Below are 27471 nucleotides of genomic sequence, written 5' to 3'. Positions count from 1 at the left end.
AGGATACGGGGCAGGAAATCTAGGAGCGAGATGAGGAGAAACGTTCTCACTCCGAGGGAGGTGAACCTGTGGAATTCTCTACCACAGAAGGCTGTGGAGGCCAAGTCACTGAATATATTTAAGAGGGAGATAGATAGATTTCTAGACACAAAAGGCATCAAGGGGTAAGGGGAGAGAGCGGGAATATGGTGTTGAGATGGAGGATCAGCCATGATCATATTGAATGGCGGAGCAGGCTCGAGGGGCCGAATGGCCGACTCCTGCTCCTAGTTTCTACGTTTCGCCGAAAGTCACGATCGGACCTGCTCCCACCGACCTTTCAGGCAGCGCGTTCCCGATCACAACAACTCTCCCATCTCCGTCCGAAAGGACAGGAGGCCGAGCCAGACATTCTGGACTGTAGCCCGACCCTCGACCCCTTGCCCTGTAATGAGACCTCAGCAGGTCCTCCTCCCCCCACCCCCGCCGAGGTGATTTCGTGGAGACTAATTCAACGAAAAAATGCGAGAAGCGTTTATTAAAAAAAAAATACAGATTTTTATTCAGGTGTAAACGAGACCAACAGTCGGTACAGAATGGAGCATTTCCGCCGTACATGTAAAAATAAATGTTAATAGTTCTCGCTTGTGGGTGGAGGGGGGAGTTCGTAAAGAAATAGGACTGGAATTTATATAGCGCCTTTCACGACCACCGGACGTCCCAAAGAGTTTTACAGCCAATGAAGTACTTTTGGAGTGTGGTCACTGTTGTATTGTGGGAAACGCGGCAGCTCAATTTGCGCACAGCAAGCTCCCACACACAGCGATGTGACAATGACCCGGATCATCTGTTTTTTAGTGATGTTGGTTGAGGGATAAATATTGGGCCCAGGACACTGGGGAGAACTCCCCCTGCTCTTCTTCCAATAGTGGCCCCGGGATCTTTTACATCCGCCCGAGAGGGCAGACGGGGCCTCGGTTTAATGTCTCATCTGAAAGACAGCACCTCCGACAGTGCGGCACTCCCTCAGTACCGCCCCTTGGACAGTGCGGCGCTCCCTCAGCACCGCCCCTCCGACAGTACGGCGCTCCCTCAGCACCGCCCCTCCGACAGCGCAGTACAGCGCTCCCTCAGTACTGCCCCTCCGACAGTGCGGCGCTCCCTCAGTACTGCCCCTCCGACAGTGCGGCGCTCCCTCATTAACCCTCTTGGTTACCTCCTCGAGAAATTCAATCAAATTAGTCAGACACGACCTTCCATTAGCAAATCCGTGCTTTCTGTCTGTGATTAATCCGTGTCTTTCCAAATGAAGATTTATCCTGTCCTTCAGGATTTTGTCCAATAAATTTCCCCACCACTGAGATTAGGCTGACTGGCCTGGAATTACTCGGTGGACCAGATCTGCTCATCGGTCTGTCATTGTCTGTCGGGTCCTTTCTCTCACTGGCTGGGCAGGGTGTGTGCAGAGAGGGGGAATCGAGAACTGGGGGGCATCGTTTCAGAATAAGGAGTCGCCCATTTAACACGGAGATGGAGGAGGAATTTCTTCTCTCAGAGGGTTGTAAATCTGTGGAATTCTCTGCCCCAGAGAGCTGTGGAGGCTGGGACATTGAATATATTTAAGGCGGAGATAGACAGATTTTTGAACAACAGGGGAATCGAGGGATATGGGGAACAGGCAGGAAAGTGGAGTTGAGGCCAAGATCAGCCGCGATCGTATTGAATGGCGGAGCAGGCTCGAGGGGCCGAATGGCCGACTCCTGCTCCTATTTCTTTTGTTAGCTAAGGCGCAGAGACCAACTGTAGCCCTCCCTACACACGGACGTCAGGCAACCCAGCGGAGGACGAGATTCAAACTCGGGATCCTCTGGCCTGTATTATTCAGTGCTGTGACGGCAGAAGGCACCTTCACTCATCTGGGTAGCCTTGGACAGGGCTAAAAGGCGCCTAGGGGTAGCCTTGGACTTTGCCAAGTGAACGCACAATAGCTATCGCAAAAGGCATTCGTCAAGGTGCCACACGCAAGGTTATTGCACAAAGGCTCATGGGATTGGAGGCAATGTATCAGCATGGACTGAGGATTGGTTATCAGGCAGAAAACAGAGAGTCGGGATAAACGGACCTTTTTCAGGTTGGCAGGATGCAACTAGTGGGGTGCCACAGGGATCAGTGCTGGGGACTCAGCTATTTAGTGGGGTGCCACAGGGATCAGTGCTGGGGACTCAGCTATTTAGTGGGGTGCCGCAGAAGGGGATCAGTGCTGGGGACTCAGCTATTCAGTGGGGTGCCGCAGAAGGGGATCAGTGCTGGGGCCTCAGCTATTTAGTGGGGTGCTGCAGGGGGGGATCAGTGCTGGGGCCTCAGCTATTTAGTGGGGTGCCGCCGGGGGGGATCAGTGCTGGGGCCTCAGCTATTTAGTGGGGTGCCGCAAGGGGATCAGTGCTGGGGCCTCAGCTATTTAGTGGGGTGCCGCAGGGGGGGATCAGTGCTGGGGACTCAGCTATTTAGTGGGGTGCCGCAAGGGGATCAGTGCTGGGGCCTCAGCTATTTAGTGGGGTGCCGCAGGGGGGGATCAGTGCTGGGGACTCAGCTATTTAGTGGGGTGCCGCAGAAGGGGATCAGTGCTGGGGACTCAGCTATTTAGTGGGGTGCCGCAGAAGGGGATCAGTGCTGGGGCCTCAGCTATTTAGTGGGGTGCCGCAGGGGGGGATCAGTGCTGGGGACTCAGCTATTCAGTGGGGTGCCGCAGAAGGGGATCAGTGCTGGGGCCTCAGCTATTTAGTGGGGTGCCGCAGGGGGGGATCAGTGCTGGGGCCTCAGCTATTTAGTGGGGTGCCGCAGGGGGGGATCAGTGCTGGGGCCTCAGCTATTTAGTGGGGTGCTGCAAGGGGATCAGTGCTGGGGCCTCAGCTATTTAGTGGGGTGCCGCAGGGGGGGGATCAGTGCTGGGGACTCAGCTATTTAGTGGGGTGCCGCAGAAGGGGATCGGTGCTGGGGACTCAGCTATTTAGTGGGGTGCCGCAGGGGATCAGTGCTGGGGACTCAGCTATTTACAATCGATATTAATGACCTAGATGAAAGGGACCAAGTGTAATGTAGCCAGGTTTTCCGATGATACAAAGCTAGGTGGGACAGTAAGCTGTGAGGAGAACACAAAGCGAATGTAAAGGGATATAGATAGACTACGCGATTGGGAAGTAAGGTGGCAGATGGAGTATAATGTAGGGAAATGGGAGGTTATTCACTTTGGTAGGAAGAATAAAAAAAACAGAATATTCTTTAAATGGTGGGAAACTTTAAAATGTTGGTGTTGAGAGATTTAGGTGTCCTTCTGCAAGAAACACAGAAACCTAGCATGCAGGTACAGTGAGCTATAAGGAAGGCAAATGGCATGTTGGCCTTTATTGCAAGGGGGTTGGAGTATGAGTAAGGAAGTCTTCCTACAATTGTACAGGGCCTTGGTGAGACCACAACTGGAGTACTGCGCACAGTTCTGGTCTCCTTATCTAAGGAAGGATATACTTGCCTTGGAGACAGTGCAACCAGTTCACCAGACTGATTCCTGGGATGGGACGGTTGTTCTATGAGGAGATTGAGTAGAATGGGCCCATACTCTCTGGAGTTTAGAAGAATGAGAGGTGATCTCATTGAAACATACAACATTCTTACAGGGATTGACAGGATAGATGCAGGGAGGGTGTTTCCCCCCGGGGCTGGGGAGTCTAGAACCAGGGGTCACACAGTCTCAGGATAAGGGCTCGGCCATTGAGGACTGAGATGAGGAGGAATTTCTTCACTCAGAGGGTGGTGAATCGTTGGAATTCTCTGCCCCAGAGGGCTGTGGAGGCTCAGTCGGTGAGTATATTCAAGGCTGAGAGCGAGAGATTTTTGGACTCGAGGGGTATCGAGGGATCGGGCGGGAAAGTGGAGTTGAGGTCGAAGGTCAGCCGTGATCTCATTGAATGGCGGAGCGGGCTCGAGGGGCCGAATGGCCGACTCCCAATTCTTATGTTTACGCAAGCTAATTAAGACGACAATCTAATCTAAGATCACGCGGCATACATACAGAACAGTGGCTGTCTGTAGAGCCACCACTGGGCCCGGCCAGAATGGAGACGATTGGGTAATATCCCCGTCAATCACGCCTGAAGACCGCATCACTGTGAGTGAATGGGATCGGTCGTGTCGCACGTCATTTGGATCGTCTAACTATACCCCCTCCCTACCCCACCCCCCCCGCGCTAGAGAAATCGCCGCCGTTATCGGGAGATATTGCTGCCGTTTCGGTCAGGAGTTGTGTTTTGCTGTGGTTCGTAGAGGCTCCTTGTAATTAGTGACTGCTGTAGTGGGCTCTTTAAATAGATTCTGCAGACTGACTGTTGTTTAAATAGATTCTGTAGACTGACTTGTTGTTTAAATACATTCTGTAGACTGACTTGTTGTTTAAATACATTCTGTAGACTGACTGTTGTTTAAATAGATTCTGTAGACTGACTGTTGTTTAAATAGATTCTGTAGACTGACTTGTTGTTTAAATAGATTCTGTAGACTGACTGTTGTTTAAATAGATTCTGTAGACTGACTTGTTGTTTAAATACATTCTGTAGACTGACTGTTGTTTAAATAGATTCTGTAGATTGACTTGTTGTTTAAATAGATTCTGTAGACTGACTGTTGTTTAAATAGATTCCTTAGATGGTTTGCTGTTTAAATAGATTCTGTAGACTGTCTGCTGTAGTGTGTTGTTTAAATAGATTCTGCAGACTGTTTGCTGTTTGAATAGATTCTGTAGATTGCTTGCTTTAGTGTGTTTAAATAGATTCTGTGGACTGTTTGCTATAGTGCACTGGTTAAATAGATTCTGTAGACTGTTTAAATAGATTCTGTAGACTGTTTAAATAGATTCTGTAGACTGTGCTGTAGTGTGCTGTTTAAACAAACTCTGCTGTAAATAGACTGTTTGCTGCGGGTCCTGCCTGCGTCCAACTCACTGCCTGCCTGACACAGTGAATGGACACCACTGCGTTATTACAGGTCTCTGGATGGCTCGATACAGAGGCACGGAGTCCAACGTCTTGTGTGTTTGAAGCCTGATCTGGGCCGAGTTCGCTGGGTCTCAGCTGAGGCCGGAAGTCGGAGTGGAGCGGTGGTGGGGGAAAGGAGGGGAAACGCTACAACTGGCCCCGGTGCTCTTCAACCTGGGGGGGGGGGAGGGGTGGGTGTGTGCGCGGAGGAGCACCGAGACCGGCTACAGCATTCGCCCGCCCTCCCTCCCCCCCGACCCGCCGCAAACCACCGACCCCCTCTCCTCTTGCTGGAAAATGCACGCGGGCGGACGCCAGGGGGTTACGGGCAGGGCTGAGGGACTCGGCTCCGGTGCGCCTCATGCAGTCGAATAGCCGGCCGCCGTTCACCGTCTGGGCTCGCGCGACGGCCGGTCGGGGTAACCGGAGGCGGCGGTGCCCCCCCCCTTCCTCCACCACACCCCACCCTCCCCACCCCGTTCCCCAGCCCACCCTCCCCCCCACGAAGAGTCTGCGTTTCAGAAAGCCACGGGTGAAAACAGGCGAGAAAAAGAAAAAACAGTGTGTTTTTTTTTTAAAAAAAAGGACAAGCCACTTTAAGTAGCGGATACAGAGTTATACAGGTTTACAGTCAATGGCTACAACACAACAGGCTACATTTTAGAACCGTATACAGCAAGTAAAGGACACGTTATAAAATATACAAACACAGCGGATCGAAAAGGGAGCAAATGGACAGAACTGGGGCGGGGGGGGGGGGGAGATGCTGGAAATCAGAAATGAAGACAGAAAATGCTGGACAGACACTCAGCCGGTCAAGCCAGCCACCCGTCAAAGGGATGCTGGCCCGAAACGCCAACTTGGTTTCTCGCTCCACAGACGTTTCCTGACCCGCTAAGTCCCGCTGTCCACCGGGAGAGTGCGGAAGTCGAGGACAAGGGCGGGAGGAAGGGGCCTGGTGGGTCGGGGGGGGGGGGGGGAAAAAGAGGGGGGCGGGGTGCTGTACACATTAAACTCAGAGCCGAGGCCATTCAGGAGAAGAATTGGGAAACGCAAAGAGGTTGGGGCAGTCACAGCGGCCCGCAAAATAACAGCCGCCGCGAGCTCGACGAGTAACTCCGCATTGCAGATAGATAATCATTTTTTAAATCCGTTCATGGGATGTGAGCGTTGTTGGCCGGCCTTTATTGCCCATCCCCGAATTGCTGCTCGAGAAGGGGCGGTACTGAGGGAGCGCCGCACTGCGCTGTCGGAGGGGCGGTGCTGAGGGAGCGCCGCACTGCGCTGTCGGAGGGGCGGTGCTGAGGGAGCGCCGCACTGCGCTGTCGGAGGGGGTGTGCTGAGGGAGCGCCGCACTGCGCTGTCGGAGGGGCGGTGCTGAGGGAGCGCCGCACTGCGCTGTCGGAGGGGCGGTGCTGAGGGAGCGCCGCACTGCGCTGTCGGAGGGGCGGTGCTGAGGGAGCGCCGCACTGCGCTGTCGGAGGGGGTGTGCTGAGGGAGCGCCGTACTGCGCTGTCGGAGGGGCAGTACTGAGGGGGCGCCGTACTGCCCATCCCTAATTGCCCCTTGAGAAGGTGGTGGTGAGCCGCCTTCTTGAACCGCTGCAGTCCCGTGTGGCGAAGGTGCTCCCAGACACAACGCTGACTTTGTCGTGGCTGTTTTAGTACAACCGAGTGTCTCGCTGGGCCATTTCAGAGGGCAGTTAAGAGTCAACCACGTAGCTGTGGGTCTGTGGAGTCACCAATCGGCCAGACCGGGTAAAGGGGGCAGATTTCCTTCCCTCAGGGACACGAGCAAACCAGTTGGGTATTTAACAACAAACCGGTAGTTTGACAGTCACTCGCTCTTTAAATCCAGATTTATTTAATGAATTGAAAATAAATTCCGCAGTGGGATTTGAACTCGGGTATCCGAGATTTGTCCAGGCCTCTGGGTTACCGAGTCCAGTACCACGCGCTATGCTTGACGAGGGTATTTAGGGACAGGGAGCCAAGGCGGGTGAATGGGGTTAGGATACAGATCGGCTGTGATCTCACTGAATGGCAGATCAGGCTCGAGGGGCTGAATGGGCCTCCTCCTGTTCCTGTGTAACAGGCTCGAGGGAATGAATGGCCTCCTCCTGTTCCTGTGTAACAGGCTCGAGGGGCTGAATGGGCCTCCTCCTGTTCCTGTGTAACAGGCTCGAGGGGCTGAATGGGCCTCCTCCTGTTCCTGTGTAACAGGCTCGAGGGGCTGAATGGGCCTCCTCCTGTTCCTGTGTAACAGGCTCGAGGGGCTGAATGGGCCTCCTCCTGTTCCTGTGTAACATGCTCGAGGGAATGAATGGCCTCCTGTTCCTGTGTAACAGGCTCGAGGGAATGAATGGCCTCCTGTTCCTGTGTAACAGGCTCGAGGGGGTTGAATGGGCCTCCTCCTGTTCCTGTGTAACAGGCTCGAGGGGCTGAATGGGCCTCCTCCTGTTCCTGTGTAACAGGCTCGAGGGGCTGAATGGGCCTCCTCCTGTTCCTGTGTAACAGGCTTGAGGGAATGAATGGCCTCCTGTTCCTGTGTAACAGGCTCGAGGGAATGAATGGCCTCCTGTTCCTGTGTAACAGGCTCGAGGGAATGAATGGCCTCCTGTTCCTGTGTAACAGGCTCGAGGGGCTGAATGGCCACGTGTTCCTGTGTAACAGGCTCGAGGGGGCTGAATGGGCCTCCTCCTGTTCCTGTGTAACAGGCTCGAGGGGGCTGAATGGGCCTCTTCCTGTCCCTGTGTAACAGGCTCGAGGGGCTGAATGGGCCTCCTCCTGTTCCTGTGTAACAGGCTCGAGGGGCTGAATGGGCCTCCTCCTGTTCCTGTGTAACAGGCTCGAGGGGCTGAATGGGCCTCCTCCTGTTCCTGTGTAACAGGCTCGAGGGGCTGAATGGGCCTCCTCCTGTTCCTGTGTAACAGGCTCGAGGGGCTGAATGGGCCTCCTCCTGTTCCTGTGTAACAGGCTTGAGGGAATGAATGGCCTCCTGTTCCTGTGTAACAGGCTCGAGGGAATGAATGGCCTCCTGTTCCTGTGTAACAGGCTCGAGGGAATGAATGGCCTCCTGTTCCTGTGTAACAGGCTCGAGGGGCTGAATGGCCACGTGTTCCTGTGTAACAGGCTCGAGGGGGCTGAATGGGCCTCCTCCTGTTCCTGTGTAACAGGCTCGAGGGGGCTGAATGGGCCTCTTCCTGTCCCTGTGTAACAGGCTCGAGGGGCTGAATGGGCCTCCTCCTGTTCCTGTGTAACAGGCTCGAGGGGCTGAATGGGCCTCCTCCTGTTCCTGTGTAACAGGCTCGAGGGGCTGAATGGGCCTCCTCCTGTTCCTGTGTAACAGGCTCGAGGGGCTGAACGGGCCTCCTCCTGTTCCTGTGTAACAGGCTCGAGGGGCTGAACGGGCCTCCTCCTGTTCCTGTGTAACAGGCTCGAGGGGCTGAAGGGGCCTCCTCCTGTTCCTGTGTAACAGGCTCGAGGGGCTGAATGGGCCTCCTCCTGTTCCTGTGTAACAGGCTCGAGGGGCTGAATGGGCCTCCTCCTGTTCCTGTGTAACAGGCTCGAGGGGCTGAATGGGCCTCCTCCTGTTCCTGTGTAACAGGCTCGAGGGGCTGAACGGGCCTCCTCCTGTTCCTGTGTAACAGGCTCGAGGGGGCTGAATGGGCCTCCTCCTGTTCCTGTGTAACAGGCTCGAGGGGCTGAATGGGCCTCCTCCTCCGACGTACCAGCACTTTCTGTTTTTGTAATAGCAATGGGTGGGCGGGGCGTGGGCTCGGTCGGTGAACGTGCGTCAATCTGCTGACCAGTGGCGCCCACGTTGACACGCTCAACGATCGCAGAGGTCATTACTGCGCAGAAATGGTTTGTGATGGAATGGTCCGGGATGGGGGGGGGGGGGGGGAGGAAAGGGGAATTCTACAGCCGATACAATTTCTAGTCCCCCTTGCTGCGCTGCTGATTAACCCCAAGTTACATTTCCCACCCAATACCTGCGTGCTAGGCCCGTGGCTGTTTATCTGACCACAACCGTCCTTGCTTGGAGTGAGCAAGTTGTGCTGTTACCTACGTCCGCCGTTTAGCAAATGGGCCGACCCGTGGCAGGCGTGACTGTGCTTTGCTCGGAGGGGGGGGCTGTACCACTTTTGCGCAGGGAGGGGGGGGGGGAAATCATGGTCCATCCTTATCCTATCCTGTAACCCCCGACCCCTGCCTCCCCCCCTCTCCCCCCCCCCCCCCCCCCCCAGGTCCCCTTTCCCAGGGTCACTGGCCTGGGGTTACAGGCATGTTGAGCAGACTGGCCCTCTCCACACTGGAGTTTAGGAGAACGAGATCTCATTCAATCGTGCAATCTGATTGAAATATATAAGATTTTGACCGGGTAGATGCAGGGAGGGTGTTTCCCCCCCCCCCGGGGTTGGGGAGTCTAGAACCAGGGGTCACACAGTCTCAGGATAAGGACTCGGCCATTGAGGACTGAGATGAGGAGGAATTTCTTCACTCAGAGGGGGGTTAATCTTTGGAATTCTCTGCCCCAGAGGGCCGTGGAGGTTCAGTCGTTGAGTATATTCAAGGCTGAGATCGATAGATTTTAAGGGAATCGCGGGATCGGGCGGGAAAGTGGAGTTGAGGTTGAAGATCAGCCGAGATCTGATTGAATGGCGGAGCAGGCTCGAGGGGCCAGTTCAGTGCCAGACTGGGTATTTATACAATAAGGAACGACACTACAGGATACGAATGAGACAAACTCTCGCGCGCGCGCGCACAGAGAGAGAGGGGGGGACACAGATACCGGGGACGACCCAGTCACGGCAATGGCCACGGTCAAGTGTGTTCAGCAGAGGACGAAGACAACGGGCCAGCGACCAATCAGACAAGAGTCCGTCCCAGGGGGCCAGCCTCCGAGAGTGGACGATCGACGTTCAAAACGCTGCCTTCGCCCGTGGGGAAATGACCCCGGCTAACTGCGGCGGTCCTGTGTGTGTTTAGCGGTGGTTGGGGAGGGGGGGGGGGGTGGGGGGGAGGGAGGGCTTCACTGCGGTCGCTGTATGACACCCGTCTCTTCCCGCGTCACTCAAAGCCTGACCCATACAACTTCTCCAACTCTTCCCCCACCACCCCGTTATCCCACAGCCCCTTCTCGCTGTTGCCGGGGGGTAGAGTTTGTGTGTGTGTGTGTGTGTGTGGGGGGGGGGAGAAACCGCGGGGACGCCCCCGCCGGGCGGACCGGCCGCTCGACCGCGGGCGGCATCGCGGCGAGAGGGATGGAGTACAAAAGCAGGGAGGTCCTGCTGCAACTGTGCAGGGTATTGGTGAGGCCGCACCTGGAGTACTGCGTGCAGTTTTGGTCGCCTTACTTAAGGAAGGATATACTGGCTTTGGAGGGGGTACAGAGACGATTCACTAGGCTGATTCCGGAGATGAGGGGGTTACCTTATGATGATAGATTGAGTAGACTGGGTCTTTACTCGTTGGAGTTCAGAAGGATGAGGGGGGATCTTATAGAAACATTTAAAATAATGAAAGGGATAGACAAGATCGAGGCAGAGAGGTTGTTTCCACTGGTCGGGGAGACTAGAGCTAGGGGGCACAGCCTCAAAATACGGGGGAGCCAATTTAAAACCGAGTTGAGAAGGAATTTCTTCTCCCAGAGGGTTGTGAATCTGTGGAATTCTCTGCCCAGGGAAGCAGTTGAGGCTAGCTCATTGAATGTATCCAAGTCACAGATAGATAGATTTTTAACCAATAAAGGAATTAAGGGTTACGGGGAGCGGGCGGGTAAGTGGAGCTGAGTCCACGGCCAGATCAGCCATGATCTTGTTGAATGGCGGAGCAGGCTCGAGGGGCTAGATGGCCTACTCCTGTTCCTAATGCTTATGTTCTTATGTTTATGTTGGCGGTCGGCCGGCGATGGCGAAGAGCCCCTGGGGCACTTGTCCGCCTTCCCTCGCCTCTCCCCCACACAGCAACCCCCTCCCCCACTTAGCGGGGGCCCCTAACCCACCGCCCCACGGCACTGTCGCAAGGGCGGGCGGCCAAATGGCGGCAGCTCCGGCTCTCGGGTCCAGGCGGGAGCCACGCGGCGACACTCCGGCCCCGGTTGAGGGAGGGAGGGAGGGACGAGGGGGCCGGGGGGGTGGGAGAAGAGGCAAGCAGCAAACACAAGCTTAGTGCACAATCGCCGGGCAACACAGGCAAACACTGCGATCGGGGCGTGAGGGCGAGGGAGATGAGGGGCGGGGGGGGGTTGTTTTTTGGCCGACACAGGTACAGCCAGCTCGCTGCGTCGCCGCGCTCGACAGTCCAGGCAGCGATTTGCCGCGATGGCTCCACCCTCCCACAGCGTCCGCTCCAGTCCGCCGGCTACATCGTGTAGTACAACACCGGTTTATCCAGCCTACTCACTTTCCGCTCTTCCGCGGCCTTCTGCTCTTTCTGCTTTATCTTGTCGCTCAACTTCTTCTTTCTCTTCTCGGGAACCTTGACTCCTACCCAGCAACGGAGACGGGAGACAACACAGGGGCTTCAAGTCGGAGCGAGGGCTCGGCAGTTCTATCGCGCCTCCCACGCCCGGCGCACGTCCCAAAGGGCGCTTTTCGCCAATGAAGTGCTGTTGCAGCAAACGCAGCAGCTCAACACGCGCACAGCAAGCTCCCACGGACGGTAATGTGACCAGGGCCCCGATCGTCGGTCTTTTAGTGGTGCTCCACATCAGCCCCCCTCCCACCCCTCTTCATCTCCCATCACCATATCCCTCTCATCCTTTCTCCCTCGTGTGTTTATCCAGCTTCCAGGGCTGTAGTGATACCTGCCCTCCTGTACGGCTCAGAGACACGGACCGCGTACAGCAGACACCTCGAGCCGCTTGGAGAAATACCCCCCCGACGGTGTCACCGCGAGATCCCGCAACTCCCCCGGTCAGGACAGACGCACACCAACGTTAGCGTCCTCGACCAGGCCCAACATCCCCAGCATCGAAGCACTGGCCGCACTCGACCAGCTCCGCTGGGCAGGGCCATATTGTCCGCATGTTCCCCAAAGCAAGCACTCTACTCGGGAACTCCTACACGGCAAACGAGCCAAAGGTGGGCAGAGGAAACGTTACAAGGGACACTCTCAAAGCCTCCCTGGTAAAGTGCAACATCCCCACCGGCACCTGGGAGTCCCTGGTCCAAAGACCAGTCCGCCCTAAGTGGAGGAAGTGCATCCGGGAGGGCGCTGAGCACCTCGAGTCTCATCACCGAGAGCGTGCAGAAACCAAGCGCAGGCAGCGGAAGGAGCGTGCGGCAAACCAGTCCCACCCTCCCCTTCCCTCAACCACTGTCTGTCCCACCTGTGACAGGGGACTGTTCAGCCACCTGAGAACTCATGTGTTTATCCAGCTTCCCCTTAAATACATTGATACTATTCGCCTCAACCCCTCCCTGTGGCAGCGAGTTCCACATTCTCACCGCTCTCTGGGTAAAGAAGTTTCTCCTGAATTCCCCGTTGGGTTTATCAATGACTGTCTGATATTGATGGCCCCTGGTTCTGGTCTCTCCCACACAAGTGGACACACCTTCTCTACATCTCTCAAATCCTTTCATAATCTTACAGGCCTCAATTAGGTCACTCCTCAGCCTTCTCTATTGTAGAGAAAAGAGACCCAGCTTGTTCAACCGCTCCTGATGCGTATAACCTCTGGGTTCTGGTATAATTCTAGCAAATCTTCTCTGCACCCTCTCCAATGCCTCTGCACCCTTTTTATAATATGGAAACCAGAACTGTACGCAGTGCTCCAAGTGTGGTCTAACCAAGGTTCGATACAGGTTTAGCATAACTTCTCTACTTTTGAATTCTATCCCTCGAATCCCAGTGCTTTTTATGGCTTGTTATTTCGCTCCCTACGCGGCTAATCTAGTCCAGCAGGAACCTCAAGTCGCTGGAGAAATACCACCAGCGATGTCTCCGCAAGACCCTGCAAATCCCCCGGGAGGACAGACGCACCAACGTTAGCGTCCTCGACCAGGCCAACATCCCCAGCATCGAAGCACTGACCACACCCGATCAGCTCCGCTGGGCGGGGCCACATTGTCCGCATGTCCCCCAAAGCAAGCGCTCTACTCGGGAACTCCTACACGGCAAACGAGCCAAAGGTGGGCAGAGGAAACGTTACAAGGGACACCCTCAAAGCCTCCCTGGTAAAGTGCAACATCCCCCACTGACACCTGGGAATCCCTGGTCCAAAGACCAGTCCGCCCTAAGTGGAGGAAGTGTATCCGGGAGGGCGCTGAGCACCTCGAGTCTCGCCGCCGAGAGCGTGCAGAAACCAAGCGCAGGCAGCGGAAGGAGCGTGCGGCAAACCAGTCCCACCCTCCCCTTCCCTCAACCACTGTCTGTCCCACCTGTGACAGGGGACTGTGGCTCTCGTATTGGGACTGTTCAGCCACCTGAGAACTCATGTGTTTATCCAGCCTCCCCTTAAATGCATCGATACTATTCGCCTCAACCCCTCCCTGTGGCAGCGAGTTCCACATTCTCACCGCTCTCTGGGTAAAGAAGTTTCTCCTGAATTCCCCGTTGGGTTTATCATTGACTGTCTGATATTGATGGCCCCTGGTTCTGGTCTCTCCCACACAAGTGGACACACCTTCTCTACATCTCTCAAATCCTTTCATAATCTTACAGGCCTCAATTAGGTCACTCCTCAGCCTTCTCTATTGTAGAGAAAAGAGACCCAGCTTGTTCAACCGCTCCTGATGCGTATAACCGCTGGGTTCTGGTATAATTCTAGCAAATCTTCTCTGCACCCTCTCCAATGCCTCTGCACCCTTTTTATAATATGGAAACCAGAACTGTACGCAGTGCTCCAAGTGTGGTCTAACCAAGGTTCGATACAGGTTTAGCATAACTTCTCTACTTTTGAATTCTATCCCTCGAATCCCAGTGCTTTTTATGGCTTGTTATTTCGCTCCCTATGCAGGAACCTCGAGTCGCTGGAGAAATACCACCAGCGATGTCTCCGCAAGACCCTGCAAATCCCCCGGGAGGACAGACGCACCAACGTTAGCGTCCTCGACCAGGCCAACATCCCCAGCATCGAAGCACTGACCACACCCGATCAGCTCCGCTGGGCGGGGCCACATTGTCCGCATGTCCCCCAAAGCAAGCGCTCTACTCGGGAACTCCTACACGGCAAACGAGCCAAAGGTGGGCAGAGGAAACGTTACAAGGGGCCACCCTCAAAGCCTCCCTGGTAAAGTGCAACATCCCCCACCGACACCTGGGAATCCCTGGGCCAAAGACCAGTCCGCCCTAAGTGGAGGAAGTGCATCCGGGAGGGCGCTGAGCACCTCGAGTCTCGCCGCCGAGAGCGTGCAGAAACCAAGCGCAGGCAGCGGAAGGAGCGTGCGGCAAACCAGTCCCACCCTCCCCTTCCCTCAACCACTGTCTGCGACAGAGACTGTCGGTCCCGGATTGGGCTTCATCAGTCACCCGAGAATGTGCATCAGTGTGGACACGAGTCGTCCTCCACTCTGAGGGAACTGCTGAAGAGGAGGTTTCTGTTACCTGATTGCTTTACTTCTTGTGCGCATTGGTCCTCCTCATCATCCCAGTTATCCTGCACAGTAAAAGCAGCAGTTAGGGGGGGTGTCGATTCACAACGTGCATTTGAGCAGTGCCTTCTGGCCCGAAGAGGAATTTTCCCAATTTCCCCTGCCCGACACATCACATAGAAACATAGAAAATAGGTGCAGGAGTAGGCCATTCGGACCTTCGAGCCTGCACCGCCATTCAATGAGTTCATGGCTGAACATGCAACTTCAGTACCCCCTTCCTGCTTTCACGCCATACCCCTTGATCCCCCGAGTAGTAAGGACGACATCTAACTCCCTTTTGAATATATTTAGTGAATTGGCCTCAACAACTTTCTGTGGTAGAGAATTCCACAGGTTCACCACTCTCTGGGTGAAGAAGTTTCTCCTCATCTCGGTCCTAAATGGCTTACCCCTTATCCTTAGACTGTGACCCCTGGTTCTGGACTTCCCCAACATCGGGAACATTCTTCCTGCATCTAACCTGTCTAAACCCGTCAGAATTTTAAACGTTTCTATGAGGTCCCCTCTCATTCTTCTGAACTCCAGTGAACACAAGCCCAGTTGATCCAGTCTTTCTTCACCACCCAATTGGCCCGGACTTTTAATAGTCTGACTTTCCCAGGAGATGACATGGATTCCCGAGGAGGGTCAAGGAAGCGTCTGCATCAGAATGACTGACCTCGCTCGACCAGCCCGACACGAGGCTCCCAAAGCAGGCGCTCGACTCGGAACTCCGACACGGCAAGCGAGCCCCAGCTGGGCAGAGGAAACGTTACAGGGACACCCTCAAAGCCTCCCTGAAAAACGGGACAGGCTAGAGGCACCGGTGGCAAGGCCGGCATTTAGTGCCCCTCGAGAAGGTGGTGGTGAGCCGCCTTCTTGAACCGCTGCAGACCGTGTGGTGAAGGTGCTCCCACAGTGCTGTTACGGAGGGAGTTCCGGGATTGTGACCCAGCGACGATGAAGGAACGGCCGATATATTTCCAAGTCGGGATGGTGTATGACTGGGAGGGGAACGTGGAGGTGGTGGTGTTCCCATGCGCCTGCTGCCCTTGTCCTTCTAGGCAGCAGAGGTCTCGGGTTTGGGAGGTGCTGTTATGTACGCTGTTCCCTCACCGTTAATCATCCTGTGCTGGGTCAGGCTCCCGCTGCGTGCCTCGCATTAAACACAGGAGGGAAGTCTGTGTTCCGCTCCGATCTCTCTGCCCAGCAGAAAGTGTCACGCTTCTGTCTTTCTCGCAATCTTCCTCAGGAGTCTGTATACCAGCAGGGGTACCCACCTCACTCCAAACAAACTTCAGTAAAAAACACTGGCATTTATATAGCGCCTTTCACGACCACCGGACTTCTCAAAGCGCTTTACAGCCAACGAAACACTTGGAGTGCAGTCACTGTTGTATTGTGGGAAACGCGGCAGCCAATTTGCGCACAGCAAGCTCCCACACACAGCAATGTGATAATGACCCAGATTATCTGTTTTAGTGATGTTGGTTGAGGGATAAATATTGGCCCCAGGACACCGGGGAGAACTCCCCCTGCTCTTCTTCCAATAGTGGCCCTGGGATCTTTTAGGCTGGTACTGAGGGAGCGCCGTACTGTCGGGGGGGGCAGTACTGAGGGAGCGCCGCACTGTCGGAGGGGCGGTACTGAGGGAGCGCCGCACTGTCGGAGGGGCGGTACTGAGGGAGCGCCGCACTGTCGGAGGGGCGGTACTGAGGGAGCGCCGCACTGTCGGAGGGGCGGTACTGAGGGAGCGCCGCACTGTCGGAGGGGCGGTACTGAGGGAGCGCCGCACTGTCGGAGGGGCGGTACTGAGGGAGCGCCGCACTGTCGGAGGGGCGGTACTGAGGGAGCGCCGCACTGTCGGAGGGGCGGTACTGAGGGAGCGCCGCACTGTCGGAGGGGCGGTACTGAGGGAGCGCCGTACTGTCGGAGGGGCGGTACTGAGGGAGCGCCGCACTGTCGGAGGGGCTGTACTGAGGGAGGGAGGGGCCGATACTTGTGACTCGACCAACGTGGAGCAAAGCAGATTATCCGGCTCGTGAGCACAGTGCTGCCGGTGGGATCTTGCCATTCCCCTCAAACGCAACAACAGCGCCTACACTTGGGCCGCTCCGAGGGGAGAGGCGCTATATAAAGGCAGATTGTACCCACCACCCCCCCGGGTAGATTTCCCGCACCTTGACCGTCCGCTCCTCGTCCTCTCCCGCCCAGCGGTCCGATACCGCTGCCATCGCCACCGCTTTCTGTCCGGCCTCTTCCGGCTCGAAACCTTCCGCGTCTGCAGGGTGGGGGGAGGCAAAAAAACACACCCGGCGTTAAACCCCCCCGTCGGTGTGGGGGGGGGCGGTAATATCGCCTACAGAAGGGGCCCGGGCCTTAATATCACTCCCCGCGGCCCAATATCGCGTGCAGAGGGGGCGCTCGCACCGCCCCGGCCTTAATCTCGCTCCCCCGCGGCCCAATATCGCGTGCAGAGGGGGCGCTCGCACCGCCCGGGCCTTAATCTCGCTCCCCGCGGCCAAATATCGCTCCCCGGGGGTGCGCAACACTCCCCTCGGACACCCAGCCCCCCGCTTCCCGGGCCGCAGCCCTTCCCTCCGGACTCCGGACCCCCCAGCCACCCGCCTCCACCTCCGCCGCTTACCCCAGGTATCCATGGCCGCCATCTTGTGCTCCCTGCACCGCGCCTGCGCTGTCCGGGGGGCTCCTCCCGGCCGCCGGGTGGCGCTGTGGCTTCAATATTTCCTCCTCCCGGCCGCCGGGTGACGCTGCAGATGAAATAGCTTCTCATCCCAGCCGCCGGGTGGCGCTGTGGGGTTAACATTTCTTCATCCCAGCCACTGGGCGGCGCTGTGGTTAAATATTTCGTCCTCCCAGACGCTGGGTGGCGCTACAGATGAAATATTGTCTCCTCCTAGCCGCTGGATGGCGCTGTGGATTAATTATTTCCTCATCCCCATCGCCGGGTGGCGCTGTGGGTTTAATATTTCCTCATCCCAATCGCTGGGTGGCGCTACAGATGAACTATTGCCTCATCCCAGGCGCTGGGTGGCGCTGTAGCTAAATATATCGTCCTCCCAGGCGCTGGGTGGCGCTACAGATTAACTATTTCCTCATCCCGGCCGCTGGGTGGCGTTGTAGATTGATTATTTCCCGATCCCAGGCGCTGGGTGGCGCTACAGATTAAATATTTCCTCATCCCAGGCGCTGGGTGGCGCTACAGATGAACTATTTCCTCCTCCCAGGCGCTGGGTGGCGCTGTGGGTTTAATCTTTCCTCATCCCAGGCGCTGGGTGGCGCTACAGGTGAATTATTTTCTCATCCCAGCCACTCGGTGGCGCTATTGGTGAATTTTTTTCCTCATCCCAGCCTCCTGGTGGCGCTGTAGGAGGAGGAACAATTGAGGCAATGGCTTTATGAGTAATCTGGAGCAGCAAATCCACTGGATTAATTGCAACATGCCCAAAGATTCATGTTTTAGCAAAATATATTAAAATGCATTCATATTTTTTTTTTATTTCGTAGCCAATCTTTCCAATTCTTTGTCAAATCACAAACGCCAGAGGTCACCTTGCACACATCAAGGATCACTCTGCGCCAATGCTCTTAGCCAAAAGGCCGAGAGCCACTGCACCGTTCCTGGAAGTACTGCAATACCAGGTTCGTGCCATGGAGGTGGATGGGTCAGGCCCCCCACACACCTCCTATTGCTTTTTAAAAGTTTAGTCACTGTTGTAATGTGGGAAACGCGGCAGCTCAATTTGCGCACAGCAAGCTCCCACACACAGCAATGTGATAATGACCCGGATCATTTGTTTTAGTGATGTTGGTTGAGAGATAAATATTGGCCCCAGGACACCGGGGAGAACTCCCCCTCCTCTTCATAGAACGTTCACAGAATATTACGGAACAGAAGGATCCACCGTGTCTGTGCCAGAATAGTGGCCGTGGGATCTTTTACATCCGCCTGAGAGGGCGGACGGGGCCTCGGTTTAACGTCCCATCCGAATGACGACACCTTCGACAGTGCGGTGCTCCCTCAGCACCGCCCCTCCGACAGTGCGGCGCTCCCTCAGCACCGCCCCTCCGACAGTGCGGCGCTCCCTCAGCACCGCCCCTCCGACAGTGCGGCGCTCCCTCAGTACTGCCCCGCCGACAGTGCGGCGCTCCCTCAGTACTGCCCCTCCGACAGCGCGGCGCTCCTTCAGTACCGCCCCTCCGACAGTGCGGCGCTCCCTCAGTACCGCCCCTCCGACAGTGCGGCGCTCCCTCAGTACCGCCCCTCCGACAGTGCGGCGCTCCCTCAGTACCGCCCCTCCGACAGTGCGGCGCTCCCTCAGTACCGCCCCTCCGACAGTGCGGCGCTCCCTCAGTACCGCCCCTCCGACAGTGCGGCGCTCCCTCAGTACCGCCCCACCGACAGTGCGGCGCTCCCTCAGTACCGCCCCTCCGACAGTGCGGCGCTCCCTCAGCACCGCCCCTCCGACAGTGCGGCGCTCCCTCAGTACCGCCCCTCAAGCCTGTTCCACCAATTCAATGAGATCACAGCTGATCTGTGACCTAACTCCATCCCCCACGCCTTTATCCCATCGCCCTTAATTCCTTTGTTCACAAAAATCCATCAATCTCACAGATTTAAAATTAACACTTGACCCCCAGCATCGATTGCCTTTTGCGGAAGAGAGTTCCAAACCTCTACCACCCTGTGTGTGTAGAAGTGTTTCCTAATCTCACTCCTGAAAGGTCTGGCTCTAATTGCCCCTCGTCCTAGACTCCCTTCTCTATCTGTTCCCTTTATTATCCTGAAAACTTTGATCAGATCAGCCCTTAACCTTCTAAATTCTAGAGAATACAACACGAATTTGTGTAATCTCCCCTAGAAACTTAACCCTTGATGTCCGGACAATGTGGACCATTTCCCATACCTCGGGAGCCACTTATCAACAAGAGCAGACATTGACGACGAGATCCAACACTGCCTCCAGTGCGCCAGTGCAGCCTTTGGCTGCCTGAGGAAAAGAGTGTTTGAAGACCAGGCCCTCAAATCCACCACCAAGCTCATGGTCTACAGGGCTGTAGTGATACCCGCCCTCCTGTATGGCTCAGAGACATGGACCATGTACAGTAGACACCTCCAGTCGCTGGAGAAATACCACCAACGATGTCTGCGCAAGATCCTGCAACTACCCTGGGAGGACAGACGCACCAACGTTAGCGTCCTCGACCAGGCCCAACATCCCCAGCATCGAAGCACTGACCACACTCGACCAGCTCTGCTGGGCAGGGCCACATTGTTCGCATGCCCCAGACACGAGACTTCCAAAGCAAGCGCTCTACTCGCAACTCCTTCGCGGCAAGCGAGCCAAAGCTGGGCAGAGGAAACGTTACAAGGGACACCCTCAAAGCCTCCCTGATAAAGTGCAACATCCCCACCGACACCTGGGAGTCCCTGGCCCAAAGACCAGTCCGCCCTAAGTGGAGGAAGTGCATCCAGGAGGGCGCTGAGCACCTCGAGTCTCGTCGCCGAGAGCATAGAAACATAGAAAATAGGTGCAGGAGTAGGCCATTCGGCCCTTCTAGCCTGCACCGCCATTCAATGAGTTCATGGCTGAACATGCAACTTCAGTACCCCATTCCTGCTTTCTCACCATACCCCTTGATCCCCCCTAGTAGTAAGGACTTCATCTAACTCCTTTTAGATCCCCAACGTCGAAACCAAGCGCAGGCAGCAGAAGGAGCGTGCGGCAAACCTGTCCCACCCTCCCCTTCCCTCAACCACTGTCTGTCCCACCTGTGACAGGGACTGTGGTTCCCGTATTGGACTGTTCAGCCACCTGAGGACTCATTGTAAGAGTGGAAGCAAGTCTTCCTCGATTCCGAGGGACTGCCTGTGATGATGACGCAGTCCGGAGAGCAGTTGAGAGTCAACCACGCTTGTGTGGGGACTGGAGTCACGTATAATTCAGAGCGGGATTGCGGCCCTAACGTACATTATATTGCCGATCCTGGGGCTGACTACCTCCCGTGGGCCCTGAGGCACTGAATTGGAAGAAGAACAACCGCAGTTAGGATTAAAATTTTATTTTTGTTCCCGGACAAGGGGGCATTCTTTAATTTTTTTTTTGCACACATGGAGGAAATTACACAGTTACTGTTGGCCGAGCCTCATCCAATCAAATGAGCAGGGCCGCCATATTCGCTCGACCAATCCTCACCGACGGGCACAGGAGCTTGGAACCGTCAACCAAAGAGCGAACCAAGCCGGTTGTGGAGGGAACCGCGCGGTACTTGTTGACGTATGACGTGGGCGGGGTAACGGTCTACACTGTGTGAGGCTGCTCACAGGTTGGTAAAGCTGTTGCTGCGTGGAGGGGGTTGCCTGTACGGGCTGCTCTTGCACACGCTCCACCTCACCATCCTCATCTGCCGTCCGGGAAAAATGTTTTTAAATTAAAAAATTTTTTAAAAAAAAAAACAAAAAAAAAATTTTAAAAAAAAATTAAAAAAAATAAAAATAATAAAAAATTTAAAAAAATAAAAATTAAATAAAAAAAAATAAAAATAAATTAAAAAATAAAAATAAAAAGAAATAAAAATAATAAAAAAATAAAAAAAATTAAAATAAAATACATTTAAAAAAAAAAATAAAAAGAAAATAAAAAAATAAAAAATCCTCGTCTGCCGTCTGAACACGCCATGGCGCACCACCTTGCCGTCCGGAGGAAGCGGGGGTTCCCCGGTGGGGTGCCCTCTACGCGGGAGCCCTCCCGTTATCCATCGGGGTCTTGGCCTGGAGGGTGTTGCGCGGGGCAGTCCCGTGCAATCGATTTTTAAAGTCGGTTCGTGGGCTCCCGGGCCGCCTGCAATTTCTGCCGTCGGGAGGAGCCCGTGTTCCACGTGTGTACGTTCGGTGTGCGAGGTTGCAGCCCCCTGTTCCAATATTTGAAGGGGCTGCTCCTCAAATTCTGGCTGCACTTCAGTCCCACTCTCCTGATCTTTGAGCACCCTGTGCGGAGGGGAGCGGGCAGGTCTGAGCGCCTCCTCGTAGGACTGCTCCTGGGCCTGGCCAAGGGGGCCATCAGCCGGTCCAGGCAGCGGGCGGTCGAGGGAGTCGTTCAGCCTGACTGCCTGCCTCTCTTCCGCGGTTACATCCGAGCCAGGGTGTCCCTGGAGATGGAGCACGCGGTGTCCACCGGTACGCTCGCGGCCTTCCGCGAGAGGTGGGCGCCGGAGGGACTGGAGTGCATCGTTACCCCGGCAACCAAATTTTAATTTGATTTATGTTTCTGGCTAAAAGTTAATTGGTTTAATTGTCGGCTTTAGTGCTCCCCTTTAATAGGGGGGGGGGCAATTGATTTGTGGTTTCAACTTAAAATAGTTGTAGAGCTGTTGAGTAGGGAGGGGCTTAGCCGGTCACGTGATGTTCGCAAGACTCAATAAAACCCCAGCCAGTTGGGTTGAGGTCATCCACGATGAGGCATGCAGTTGTGAGCCCGGTGGATGAACTGGTAAATGTGCAGTGGTGTGATTGTTAAATCTACTGTTCGTGGACTGACTCGTTCTCAATTGCAATGTGTTGCGATGAATTCTTAGGCAAAGAACCCAGGAAGCAAATACATCACAGATGGCGTCCGATGTCAAGTCGGACGAAAGTCAAGATGTCAACACAAGGCCCAAGGGCTCACGACATTGAGCAGGCAACAAATACCCACTGCTGCCCCCCCACTCCCTTCCCAACATTCCTGGCCCCTCCCCACACCAAACCTGATGTCACACAACCATGGCCACAGCAACATGCCACAAGGGAGCCACGAGGTGATCGACCAGTTGACCTGTTGGTGCTTGGTTGAGGGGCAGAATGTTGGCCGAGGCAGCAGGAGACCCTCCTGCCCCCACCTCCCCGGACCCCTCTCCCCCTCCCCCCCCTCCACCCCAACACAAACTGCTCTTCTGGGAAAGGTGCCACAAGGGGGCTTTAATGTCCAACTGACCCATCAAGGCAGGGACCTCAGTTTTAATGGTGATTGGACAATGCTGCGTTCCCTCAGTACCGCAGGGAGCCTCGATCTCAAAGGCCACAACCCCGACCCTGACTGCAGGCCACTGGGGTGTCCGTGGGCAAACAAATGAAACCACAGTTGAGACATGGTCGGAGCAAGGAAACGAATATCTCACATCTTAAAAAGGTCTTTGAAAACAGGAGTTTTTTTTCAGGGCAGTTGCCCTGTTATCCTGGGTCCAATTGTCGTCCAGTTACGCCTGGCTCCGATCCAAGTTCCTGTCCCTCCTACTTTAAGGGCGGGGTCCCCAAAGGGTTGAGGATTGGCTGGCAATATGGCTCACAAAGTGACAATGCAGGTAAGTGCTATTAAGGCAGCGGTGCCCACATTTTGACGGTGCAGGAGAATTAATTGGGCGCCAGGCTTGGCGGCATTGCGAACACATTCTTCCCCAAGGGGTCTTCGCCACACGTAGCAGAGGGTCTTCACCACCACCCCACCCCCTTGCGCCCCCCCCCCCCCCCACTCTCCCATGCGCGTTCTTACACAGGATCAGGCACTTGAAGGACACCTGGTCCACCTTAGCATTTTTACTGGTACAGGAACAACGAAAGGGGGGATGGAGGTGCGGGACACATACATTTTGGAGTCACGCTTTAGGTGGGCGGTCTACGATGTAGCGTGACCCTTCGCTGCACAGCGACCGTGACTCGTGACGAGGGCAAGGCGAAGAAAAGTGCGAGTTTTTTTATCCGCTCACTTTGGATGAGGGGAACGACCTTTCACCTTGATTTTTTTTTGCCAGTGGGCGCGCACGGTGAAAGGGGTTGAACCGGACAGCAAATGGCCGACGCCGGGGCAAGACACGGTGGATTTATTAATCCTGTGCCGCGCCCTGAAGGTTGCCTCTTTACCTGAGGCCGTTTGGAGAGCGACTGGGGTCGCAATGCATGGCGTCTTCCGTTCGGGAAATTCAAGATGGCGGACTGCCGACTGGGCCTCTGGGCTGAAGTTATCAATGACCTTTGAACCCCAGCCAATCAAATCAACGGGTGTTTGATACGTCAAAGCCCCAGCTCGTGTCAATTGGGTGAAGTCGTGTTTTCAATCCAACCTTTAGCTACGCAAGTCTTAGAAATGGTTAAGAGCTAAAGGGGGAGGAATTTCCCTTCTTTGCACCGCCTGTTAGCGCCTCCAACGGGGTGCAAGTGGGGCGCTATCGGATTACCGACAAGGGCAGCAGGCGCATGGGAACACCACCCCCTCCACGTTCCCCTCCGAGCCACACACACACCATCCCGACTTGGAAATACATCGGCCGTTCCTTCATCGTCGCTGGGTCACAATCCCGGAACTCCCTCCCTAACAGCACTGTGGGAGCACCTTCACCACATGGGACTGCAGCGGTTGAAGAAGGAGGGTCACCACCACCTTCTCGAGGGGCGATTAGGGGACGGGCAACAAATGCCGGCCTTGGCCAGCGACGCCCACATCCCGGGAACGAATGGAAAAAAAAAACAAGGGATGCATAGCTGTTAATTGCAAACTTCGAGCCGCTGAACACAATTTGGGGGAGTTCGGGCTATGAGTCGACACGTGACTTAACTCACCCCACCTCCAGGTCTGGCGGACTGTCTCCACGCAACACTCGGCCCAGGCCACGTGAAAGATCGGGGATTCTAAGTGATTGATACTTGGGGTCTTGTGTTAGCTTAGCGGCTACCCGTCTGAATGTTAGCGGAGAGTTTTAGGGTCGGGCCGGGATCCAGTGTGCAAACATATTTGCGCGCATGTGCATCGAGGCTCCGGCCATTCGGCCTGTTGCCGCCATTCAGTGGGACCACGGTCGATTGGTAGGCCCATGGTCTCCTGCGCAAGGGGCTTAATGAGGCGTTAGGGGCCCTGGGAGTGGGGGGCAAGAAGATTAAGGAGACTCGGTTCTGTGGCGGGGGGGGAGCCGGATCTCTCGCGCGCCTCACGCGCCCGCTCCCATCGAGCGTGCCGCCAAGCTTCCCTCGCCCCGGCTGCCAGGAGCAGCGAACGGGGAAACTCCGGCCCAAACTCCCCGGGCACGGTTTCCGCCCGGGGCGGAACGGCGGCCGACCAACGGGACGGGTGACGGACCGGCGTCCGGGACAGCGGGGGAGGGGGGGGGGGGTTGGAGATCGCGAACCTCCGCTGCGAAGGCGGACGGGTCGAGCCTGGCGATCTCCGGGTGGGGGAGGGGAGGGGGGCGCGGGCACGCGCGCAACGGCGCCGTCCGCCATCTTGCTCGCGGGCGGGGGTCTCGACCGACGCGCGCGCGCACGCACGGCGGCGAGACGCGGAGGGCCAAGGGGGAGGGAATGCTTATTCCCGCGTTTCCGTCCGAAGGTTGTGGGGGGGGGGGGGGTTGGGGGGTGCGTTAAAACCTCGCGGCTCGCCAATCCACCCCCAATCCTCTTGCCTCACTCCCTCTTCTGCTTGGTCCTGTCGGGACAGCTGCTCTGGAGGAAGGACGAGGAGCAGGGTGACCAGGACAGGAGCAGCGCGAAGATTGCGATGAGCAACAGGTTGAGCATCAGGGCGCCCACCATCACCCCCAGGGTCCCGGCGAGCGACGGCAGTGGCGTGTGGGCCTGCAGCCAAGCCCGGCGGCAGCCCATGTCCGTGATGATGGCCTCCAGCTGGAAGTGCGTGCCGGCCACTGCACTGATGTGGAAGAGCTGGTGGCTGTGACCTGCCGGGACACAAAGACACAAATCAGGACGGCACACGGGAACGTTGGCCTTTATCCCAAAAGGGAGACGCGATATAAAAGCAGGGAGGTCCTGCTGCAGCTGTACAGGGCATTGGTGAGGCCACACCTGGAGTACTGCGTGCAGTTTTGGTCTCTGTATTTAAGGAGGGATATACTTGCTTTGGAGGCAGTATGAAAGCATGGGCCTGACATAGAAACATAGAAAATAGGTGCAGGAGCAGGCCATTCGGCCCTTCGAGCCTGCACCGCCATTCAATAAGATCATGGCTGATCATTCCTTCAGTACCCCTTTCCTGCTTTCTCTCCGTACCCCTTGATCACCTTAACCGTAAGGGCCACATCTAACTCCCTCTTGAATATATCCAATGAACTGGCCTCAACAACTCTCTGCAGCAGGGAATTCCACAAGTTAGAAACATAGAAACATAGAAACATAGAAAATAGGTGCAGGAGCAGTCCATTCGGCCCTTCTAGAGCCTGCACCGCCATTCAATGAATTCATGGCTGAACATGCAACTTCAGTACCCCATTCCTGCTTTCTCGCCATATCCCTTGATTCCCCCTAGTAATAAGATACCCCTTGATTCCCCCTAGTAATAAGATACCCCTTGATCCCCCCTAGTAATAAGATACCCCTTGATTCCCCCTAGTAATAAGATACCCCTTGATTCCCCCTAGTAATAAGATACCCCTTGATCCCCCCTAGTAATAAGATACCCCTTGATTCCCCCTAGTAATAAGATACCCCTTGATTCCCCCTAGTAATAAGATACCCCTTGATCCCCCCTAGTAATAAGATACCCCTTGATCCCCCTAGTAGTAAGATACCCCTTGATTCCCCCTAGTAATAAGATACCCCTTGATCCCCCTAGTAGTAAGATACCCCTTGATTCCCCCTAGTAGTAAGATACCCCTTGATCCCCCTAGTAGTAAGATACCCCTTGATCCCCCTAGTAGTAAGATACCCCTTGATCCCCCTAGTAGTAAGATACCCCTTGATCCCCCCAGTAGTAAGATACCCCTTGATCCCCCTAGTAGTAAGATACCCCTTGATCCCCCTAGTAGTAAGATACCCCTTGATCCCCCCTAGTAGTAAGATACCCCTTGATCCCCCTAGTAGTAAGATACCCCTTGATCCCCCCTAGTAGTAAGATACCCCTTGATCCCCCTAGTAGTAAGATACCCCTTGATTCCCCCTAGTAGTAAGATACCCCTTGATCCCCCTAGTAGTAAGATACCCCTTGATCCCCCTAGTAGTAAGATACCCCTTGATCCCCCTAGTAGTAAGATACCCCTTGATCCCCCTAGTAGTAAGACAACTCTCTGAGTGAAGAGGTTTCTCCTCATCTCAGTCCTAAATGGCCTACCCCTTATCCTTACGCTAAACAAAGGTCCTCCACCAGCCTGTCCTCGCCACACAGCACTGCCCCCCCCAGTCATCAAGATCCACGGCGTGGCCCTGGACAACGTGGACCATTTCCCATACCTCGGGAGCCTCCTATCAACAAGGGCAGACATTGACGACGAGATCCAACACTGCCTCCAGTGCGCCAGTGCAGCCTTCGGCCGCCTGAGGAAAAGAGTGTTTGAAGACCAGGCCCTCAAACCTACCACCCAGCTCATGGTCTACAGGGCTGTAGTGATACCCGCCCTCCTGTATGGCTCAGAGACATGGGCCATGTACAGTAGACACCTCAAGTCGCTGGAGAAATACCACCAACGATGTCTCCGCAAGATGCTACAAATCCCCTGGGAGGACAGACGCACCAACGTTAGCGTCCTCGACCAGGTCAACATCCCCAGCATCGAAGCACTGACCGCACTCGACCAGCTCCGCTGGGCAGGGCCGCATTGTCCGCATGCCCCGACACGAGACTCCCAAAGCAAGCGCTCTACTCGGAACTCCTTCACGGCAAACGAGCCAAAGGTGGGCCAGAGGAAACGTTACAAGGGACCACCCTCAAAGCCTCCCTGATAAAGTGCAACATCCCCCACCAACACCTGGGAATCCCTGGCCAAAGACCAGTCCGCCCTAAGTGGAGGAAGTGCATCCGGGAGGGCGTTGAGCACCTCGAGTCTCGATGCCGAGAGCGTGCAGAAACCAAGCGCAGGCAGCGGAAGGAGCGTGCGGCAAACCACCCTCCC

At 55.5% G+C, this 27471-nt stretch overlaps 2 protein-coding genes across 2 annotated transcripts in view; both read right to left on the bottom strand.

The window, feature by feature from the left end:
* Positions 1–9223: 9223 nt before the first annotated feature.
* On the bottom strand, positions 9224–17325 carry LOC139240167 (eukaryotic translation initiation factor 3 subunit J-like). Its single transcript, XM_070868574.1, has 4 exons — positions 17231–17325; positions 16764–16864; positions 14555–14606; positions 9224–11493 (listed from the first exon to the last, which is right to left on the bottom strand). The coding sequence occupies exons 1-4, from the start codon at positions 17250–17252 to the stop codon at positions 11369–11371; spliced, it is 300 nt and encodes a 99-aa protein (XP_070724675.1). The 5' UTR covers positions 17253–17325; the 3' UTR covers positions 9224–11368.
* A 7708-nt stretch (positions 17326–25033) lies between these two features.
* The window catches only part of paqr6 (progestin and adipoQ receptor family member VI), a 29985-nt gene continuing 27547 nt past the window's right edge, over positions 25034–27471 (bottom strand). Inside the window, exon 7 of the mRNA XM_070868728.1 lies at positions 25034–25305. Coding sequence (XP_070724829.1) covers positions 25034–25305 — 272 coding nt within the window. The remainder of the gene's footprint in view (positions 25306–27471) is intronic.

The sequence above is a fragment of the Pristiophorus japonicus genome, chromosome 30 (assembly GCF_044704955.1).
Source record: "Pristiophorus japonicus isolate sPriJap1 chromosome 30, sPriJap1.hap1, whole genome shotgun sequence".
NCBI classification, from domain to species: domain Eukaryota; kingdom Metazoa; phylum Chordata; class Chondrichthyes; family Pristiophoridae; genus Pristiophorus; species Pristiophorus japonicus.
This window is presented reverse-complemented; position numbering and strand designations above follow the sequence as displayed.

Coding starts and splice junctions, on each gene's coding strand:
- LOC139240167 (XM_070868574.1), bottom strand. CDS start 17,252: ATGGCGGCCATGGATACCTGGG. Junction 14,607..16,763: donor ACGAGGAGCGGACGGTCAAG/GTGCGGGAAATC, acceptor TTTACTGTGCAG/GATAACTGGGATGATGAGGA. Junction 11,494..14,554: donor ACAAGAAGTAAAGCAATCAG/GTAACAGAAACC, acceptor GTTGCTGGGTAG/GAGTCAAGGTTCCCGAGAAG.